Genomic DNA, 8548 nt, shown 5'->3' on the forward strand with positions numbered 1-8548 from the left:
CACTTGGTGTGTGCTTGGGCTGAGCTTGAAGTTTACACGTGGAGAGGTCATTCTTGGAGTTGACGCCAGTTTTTGTGCCAGTTTGGGTGTTCAACTCTGGTTTTGGCTCCTTTTCTGGCGCTGGACGCCAGATTTGGGCAGAAGGCTGGTGTTGAACGCCAGTTTACATCATCAATTCTTGGCCAAAGTATAGACTATTATATATTGCTGGAAAGCCCTGGATGTCTACTTTCCAACGCAATTGGAATCGCGCCATTTCGAGTTCTGTAGCTCCAGAAAATCCACTTTGAGTGCAGGGAGGTCAGAATCCAACAGCATCAGCAGTCCTTTTTCAACCTCTGAATCTGATTTCTGCTCAAGTCCCTCAATTTCAGCCAGAAAATACCTGAAATCACAGAAAAACACACAAACTCATAGTAAAGTCCAGAAATGTGAATTTAACATAAAAACTAATGAAAACATCCCTAAAAGTAACTAGATTCTACTAGAAACATACTAAAAACAATGTCAAAAAGCGTATAAATTATCCGCTCATCACACCCGAAGGATCGAACAAACATGGTATCTTTAGCAGCATTGGGATACCATCTTCTCCACTCTTATCACCTCGAGCTACCTGTATAGAATAAAATATGTTGCAATAATTTAAAGTAGAGATAAGAATAATTTTTGCGAGCGAACTCGAGCTTTGTAAAGAAAGGGAAAGCATTTCTTTAGAGCGAACTCGAGCTTTGTAAAGAAAGGGAAAGCATTTCTTTAGAACACTCACCACTATCATGACGCTCTCATGGAACCACCGTTTAGAAACGAACACCCAAAAGATGTCGTATAGGAAGGCGCAGCTGAGAAGAACAGTTCCAACCTGATATAGAGACAAGGAGGAAAAGAAGAAAAGTGGTATGTTAATAGTTCAGTAGTATCCCAAAAAAACAGCCAACAATATAATATCATAGATAATGAAGAATTTGACAACGAATTGTTACCTTGAGATTTGGTATCCGTACAATCTGAAGAACTGTAATTATCAGTGTGATACCCTGCATGACAGGAAGGCGGCTGAAGAGGTAAATATTTGATCAATTCACTCATTTCTATCTTGAAAGTTTAATTCGAAGCTTTAGGCTTAAAAAAGGAAGTGCAAAACTAATAAGAACTCATAACAGCAGAAAATCAATTTCTATTTGAATCAAACATTAACAGAGAACTAATATCATGAAAAATAAAACATGATAAGAGAAAATAGACAACATCAACATGAACCTGAAACTACAAGTAACATGGACACAAAAACTAGTAGTGGCTATATCCTATCTCAGTGACCAAGAACATTCTCAAAATAAATGCAATGAGTATCATATTACACTCATATGAGAAGTAACAGATTCTATTATAGTTCATGAACATTTTATAGTTTTACTAAGATATGATAGGTAGCTCAGGCCATATAATAAACAGTAGAAGATATTGGTATGATCAAAAAGGGGGTGAAAGCAGTAAGTTAATCTTACAAGAATGTCTTGACCGATCCAAGCAAACGAAACACGATGATAAACTGCCCATATCACAGCAAACACTATGCAAAAGGGGGTAACGGCAAATGTCAGATATGAGACCGCTCCAAAGAAGGGAATTTTCACAAATGTTTGTGCAGCATGTTGAAACCATCTGAAACTATAAATATTTTACTGTCAATTCCAAGTTCCAATAGAATAAACCATGCACTCTGCACTGCTAGAAGCCTTGAGCTGAAGTAATATCTTCTCTAATAACATCAATTTATCCAAGATAGCATTAAAGCAAAAAGAAAAAAGGCCTTGCACGAAAATAATGTAATATTCATGTTTGAGCAATATTCACCAGTAGCTACATTAAATTCAATATATGGTTCTTTGAAATTAAGTTCCTTAGCTTTTCATATAAAGGACTTCATGCTTCTTTTTATAGATGTTGATAATAAAAGGCACAAGACTTATAACATAACAAGTCAACCATAAATTTATAACGAAAGAAATGTTTGCGAATGATTCATCAAAAAAGGTCCCAACTAAACACCTTCATTCAGTATGTCTTTGATGGCAAATGGTCATTAAAAAAAACTATATAGGAAATAAGGAGAAAATAAACTAACCATGATAAAAAGAGCCACTAAACAAGTTTGCAGTCCCTGAAAGCACATAAAAAATATATAGATTAAGCAGCTATATAACAACGAATATCTCTATCAACCCTTTTAAAGTTCCAATCTACTAAGAAAATAATGAACAAATAAATAAAATCCAATTAAAAAGGATATTATGATATGAGCAAATTAAAATAGAACAAGTGAAAGAATGAGCTTTGCACTTAGTTCATTTTTAAATTTACTGAAGTTTTAGTTTATACATATTGGTGAACTTATTAATTTCTTTGATTTATTAATAAACATGTCAACAAAAAAAAATTATCTTAGGAATTTTGAAGGCCAATGCGTGCAAGTTAATGACCATTGGAACTTGGAAGATTTGTTCTTGATACTATGAAAGTAAATTACACAGCAATTTGCACAGATTACTGCTCTCCTTATTGAGAGACGAGTCCTCTACAAGATTCTACAAAATACATGGGGAGAAAAACAGATACCAATTCACACATACATAAATGAGCAAAAAATTTTCTTCTATTTCCATGTAACATACAACTACAAGAAAAATAACTGAGCAAGTTTACATTGTAGCTGTTGAAGTAGCAGTATGAAAGTTGTCTTGTGTGATAATATGAATAACTTGAGTGGCATTGAAATGGCTTGTTAATACTGTATCATCATATATGCTGATCCAAATGGTAACTGGATCCATGTAGATCCCAAAGTATGATATTAGTGGATCAGCTCTAGACTTGTCAATAACAAGCTTCAAATGCTGAGATTTTACTTTTGGAAACAGCAAAAGCCTCTGATATCCAATTGTGGTGCCATTTGTAACTATCTTCCATAAACCGTCTTGTTGCAATTCCTCGAGGTGAAACTCGCTCACTCTTTGTCCCATTTGAATAGGCTCTTGTAGTTGCAGAACATTAAAGGATACTAGTTCTTGAAGATCTATGTACAATATCCACCTTGATTGATACTCCTCTAGAGCCCAATAAGTGTATATGCCTTCTTTCAGAACATTGTAGGGACTAAACTGTGAATCACAAGTTCCTCCTCCTCCTCCTCCTCCTTCTCCTCGCGTGCTGCTGGCTTGAAGAAGCTCATTTATATCGAAATTATTGGAGAATATGGATCTTCTGAGTTCAGTGAACTCTTGAAGAACTTGGATATCCTCGGGTGAAATGAGACCCGATGAGTTTGGAGGCACATTGAGTAGCAAGTGACAATTTCGACCAACCGACTTATAGTATATTTCAAGCAGATTGATTGCAGACTTTGGAAGTTCTGAAGGATGCCAAAACTAACCAGGTCTGATTGTGACATCACAGAAGGTAGGTACCCACTCATGACCAGCCGGATCTCCCTCGGCCGCATATCTGTTAGAAACAAAGAAAACATTGAACAATCTGAGACAAGGCATAACAAAGCATAGAGCTTAATTAAGTAACCCACCGAGGATCATTGTAAATGCCACCAATTGGAGTGAGAGTGCAGTTGTAAATAGACTAACAAGTAGAGGCACCAAGACCAAGTTCATTCCCAACCCACCTAGTGTCAGGACCAGCATCAGAAAATATAATGGCGGCGGGCTGATGCTGGTGAATGAGAGAGAACCAAGTGTGAAAGAAATACTCCATGTCCTTCTCCCCTTCTCCTTTTGCACCATCCAAAAATACGTCTTTTATCTCTCCATATCTCTCCATATTACTCCATGGTTAAAGAAATACTCCATACCCCTTCTCTGCCAAGGCCTTACTCATAACCTTAACAATGATTCCCTCATGCAACCAATAGTCCTTCCTGTTGATTTTCTCCTTTTTCTTCTCCTCTTCCCTTATCAATTCTTCCGAGATTGACTTTCTTCCACTGCCACTCTCTTTTCTCTTCAAACTATTTTCCGGATTCCTTTCCTTGTATTTATCTTCCTCATCCTCATCAAACACAGCCTTCTTCGATGAATTATCAAAATCATTAATAATGGAGTAATTCACAGTAAAAACAGTAAGATTGACAGATTAATTAACACTTATTCAACCCATAACAAGTTCACATATTAACTAACAACAATTATTCAATAATTGTTATAAAAAATTACCTAGAAGCTATAAGCCCTAGAACAGAGCAGAGCAGATCCTGAGCAAGAAGGGGACAAGGGCACGACCGAAGGGATGACAGGTGGAACAGAGATAGCGCCGGCGACGATGGAACAGAGCTGCTCGACGGAAAAAGGAGGCGAGCCCGGCGATGATGGAACCGAGCTGCGCGACGGTGCTTTCAAAGCTGAAACAGTAGCTGCACGATGGTGGAATAGAGCTACACGATAATGACGGTGGCTTCGAAGCTCGTTTCGGCGACGGCGGCGGGAGATGGACGGAGGTAAGGGAGTGAGATCAATGACGAAAAGAGGAAGGAGGAGCTCGAGGGTGATGGGAGGGATGGGTTCGCGTTTAGCCGTTGTGTGGAGCTAAGGTTGCTGGGTTGGGTAATTGGCTAGGGCATCCCAGCAAAACGATGGCGTCTTGCGTGCGACGCAGAGACAAATGAGAGAGATCGAGGAGCAGAGAGAGAGAGAGAAAGAGAGGATAGGAAGAGGAGAGAAGAAGATGAAGAAGACTAAAATCTTCAGAGGGGTGAACGAAAAGGTTTCTGAACTCAGATGAAGAACAATTTTGGTTTTTTGTTTTTTTAATATGTTTTTGTTTTGTTGTTTCAATTATTTGAAACTATAAAATTAGGATTAATTGAATTCTAAAATTTGATTAATTTAAAAGAGTATTTTTGTCTAATCAAATAAAGGAAGGATGTTTAAGTCTTTTTATAAAATTAAATAAATAAATGTTTTTTTTATTTAATTAAAAGGGTGTTTTAGTAAAAGTGGTGATATACTATATATTTAAAAAAGAAAAAATTAAATGCTGACGTGGAAAAATCGGGCCTGCTACACATACAAGCAAAAAGGCCCTACAAGTTTTACAAGTTCCCAGTCCAGACTTCATTCACACGCGCAGTCACTCACTTTGAATGGAGCGTAAAATACATGCGCTCCACTCAACAGTTGCGCTTCGCAAAAAGCGCTCCTTAATAGTGCACTCTTCCACTTCTCCAAGCCCTTTGAAGAAAACACAAACCGTCCATTTTCGAGCAACATTGCAAACTGCAGAGATAGAACTCGTCGCGAAGATTAGAACTCTCCATCAACACAAGATAGAACTCTCCATAAACAATCTCCAGAAAAAACGAAGATATATTACTCAAGGTACGTTACTATTTTACTCATCTTGTATATTTTCCACATTTCGAAATCGAAGAACTAGGTTTTACTGTTCTTCTACGTTCTTCTAGGTTTTACTGTTCTTCTTCTCTAGGTCTCATTTTACAGTTTTTAATGTTCTACTTGTTCTAGGTTTTACTGTTATTCTTGGTTCTAGGTTATACTGTTCTTCTTAGTTGTTCTAGGTGTTACTGTTCTTGTTGTTCTAGTTCTTCTCGTAACTGATTTTTGGGAGTATATTGCATAATTTGTTGGGTGTATATGGAATAATTTGTTGGGTGTATATGGCATAATTTGTTGGGTGTATATTTCTGAACTGATATACTGTAATATATTCAACAGTTGCAACTGTTCTAATATTTGCTTGTCCATGGGTTTATATTGCTTGACCTTGTATATTAATGCATGTTTGAGTGATATCTGACTGATATCTATGGGTGTATCTGACTCATATCTATGGGTGTATCTGACTGATATCTATGGGTGTATCTTACTGATATCTATGGGTGTATTTTTCATTTCAAAAAAAATGGCAGGCAGAAACCAAGCTGAAAAAAATGTAAGAACAAATATATGTCTTAGATGAAATCAGTTTTATATAATAGAAATATATCTTACTATAATTTTGCTTTGTTTACAGCAAACTAAAGACCTTAAGTGTGCAACCCATTTGTTAAGTGAGAAATTCAGAAACATGAGCGAGGAGAAGAAAACAATTGTTAGGGATTTGGGGTTTGGTGGCCTGATGCACATCCCGCCACTAAGGGTGCATCACCAAATATTAAGGGAGTTGGCTAACTCCTTTAAATTAGGGGAAAACAGACTCGAAACCGGCTACGGTTCATTTAAAGTAACACCAAAAAGAATAGGGGCTGTGCTTGGCATCAATGCGTCAGGTAACTCGCTACAAACATAGGTGTATATGATCCATATTCAGGTGTATTTCAATTGATGCTTGGGTGTATTTGAACTAATTTTCATACTATGTTGTTTTCCTTTTTATAGGAGATCTATTTCCTCAGAAAGTCAATTATAAGGATCTTTCTGAAGACGACAAACAAATTTTTAGAAGATTCCAGGGTAAGACCCTCAAAAATCTTACCAATGAGATTATGGTTATTGGCGTTGATAATGAACAGGATCGCCTCATGTTCAAGAGGATTTTCATCTTCTATATACAGATGGCATTTCTGTTACCAACGACAATAAACAAAATCTCACCTGTGCACCTGGCACCAATTTTTAACATGGACACAATAACAGAGCGGAATTGGGGAGCACATGTTTTGAATTTTATCATCAAGGGCATAACAGATTATAGTCTGAAAAAGAAAAAAGCAATTGATAGCTTCCTGTTTGCCCTGATGATAGTTTACTTTCATCTATCCAAAAATAAAGACAAGAAGAGGGCAGAAAGACCTCCAGAACCCTGGATTGCCAACTGGACTAGAGAGCAGTTGGTCGAAAGAATGAGGGCGGAAATGAAGGAACATATGGTAAGTGAACAAAATATCTTGGGTGTATTTTATTTACCTGAATGCTGCTAACTAAAATTTCTAATATTTCAGGGGATTGTAAAAATGGCAGAAACAAAGTAAAAAATGAAAAAAAAAAAGAAAAAAGAAACAAAAAAACAAGAAACAAAAAAAACATAAAAAAGGAAGGCAAGTTCAACATCATCATCGGAGACTGAAACAACTGATAGTGACAATTCTACCTCTGAGTCTGAGACTGAAGAAGACTCAGAGGATTCACCAAGAAAACAACCCAGCCAAAAAGCCAAAAAGTAAGTAACATACTTGGATGTATTTTGTTTATCCAGTTGGGTGTATTTTGTTTATCCGGTTGGGTGTATTTTTTTTATCCAGTTGGGTGTATTTTGTGCATTCATTTGGGTGTATTTTATCCCTTTTAGTATGTTTTTAAATAATGATTGTTTGCCTTCTAGAATGGAGTCCAAAAAAAGAAAGAAGATTCAGGAGGATTCTGATTCAGAATCTGAATCAAGTGATGAGTAATGTTCTGAAATTACTACTCATTTCCTTTGGGTTTATTATCAAGATTCCATGTATTAACAGAGTGTTTCTTATTAACTTATAGAAGCGAAGAATCATCACCAGTGGAGAAGCAAAAAACAAAGAAAAAGACACAGAGAACACCAAAAAAGTAAGCACTTCTTTGGATAGTATTTTGTGATCAAATTAATTTTGTATTTCTGATTCATACTTGTTTTTTCCTCCCAGGACACAATCCAAAAATAAAAAGGTCATTGTTGAGGATTCATCTCTTGAGCAAGCTCAATCCTATCATGGGTACATGATGAGCGGATAATTTATACGTTTTTTGGCATTGTTTTTAGTATGTTTTTAGTAGGATCTAGTTACTTTTAGGGATGTTTTCATTAGTTTTTATGTTAAATTCACATTTCTGGACTTTACTATGAGTTTGTGTGTTTTTCTGTTATTTCAGGTACTTTCTGGCTGAAATTGAGGGACTTGAGCAGAAATCAGATTCAGAGGTTGAAAAAGGACTGCTGATGCTGTTGGATTCTGACCTTCATCTCGGCCATGCCTGGACCTTCACTTATGTATTTTCATACGGTAGAGTTTCTACACTCCATAGATTAAGGTGTAGAGCTCTGCTGTTCCTCAAAGATTAATGCAAAGTACTACTATTTTCTATTCAATTCTTCTTATTTCTCTTCTAAGATATCCATTCGCACCCAAGAACGTGATGAAGGTGATGATTATGTGTGACGCTCATCATCCTTCTTTAACCCCCCCTCCCTTCCCTATATAAAGCCCTCCACTCTTCTTCAAATTCACACAACACAACCCCTCTATACCCTTCTTGGCCGAACCACATTACCCTCTCCCTCTCCTCTATTTCTTCTTCTTCTACTTCTATTCTTTTGTTTATTGCTCGAGGGCGAGCAATATTCTAAGCTTGGTGTGGTAAAAGCATAAGCTTTTTGTTTTTCCATTACCATTGATGGCATCTAAGACCGGAGAATCCTCTAGAAGAGGGAAAGGGAGGACAAAAGCTTCCACATCCGAGTCATGGGAGATGGAAAGATTCATCTCCAAAGCCCATCAAGACCACTTCTATGATGTTGTGGCCAAGAAGAAGGTGATCCCTGAGGTCCCTTT

General features: G+C 36.9%; 1 protein-coding gene and 1 pseudogene across 1 annotated transcript in view; both read right to left on the reverse strand.

Moving 5' to 3' along the window:
• The window catches only part of LOC107648411 (signal peptide peptidase-like 4), a gene marked incomplete at its 5' end in the record, with an annotated part of 15208 nt that extends 13526 nt beyond the window's left edge, over window positions 1–1682 (reverse strand). The window contains 4 exons of the mRNA XM_021105652.1: window positions 539–616; window positions 770–862; window positions 984–1037; window positions 1509–1682. Coding sequence (XP_020961311.1) covers window positions 539–616; window positions 770–862; window positions 984–1037; window positions 1509–1682 — 399 coding nt within the window. The remainder of the gene's footprint in view (window positions 1–538; window positions 617–769; window positions 863–983; window positions 1038–1508) is intronic.
• On the reverse strand, window positions 2459–4703 carry LOC107648412 (annotated as a pseudogene).

The sequence above is a fragment of the Arachis ipaensis genome, chromosome B06, assembly GCF_000816755.2.
Source record: "Arachis ipaensis cultivar K30076 chromosome B06, Araip1.1, whole genome shotgun sequence".
Lineage (NCBI taxonomy): Eukaryota > Viridiplantae > Streptophyta > Magnoliopsida > Fabales > Fabaceae > Arachis > Arachis ipaensis.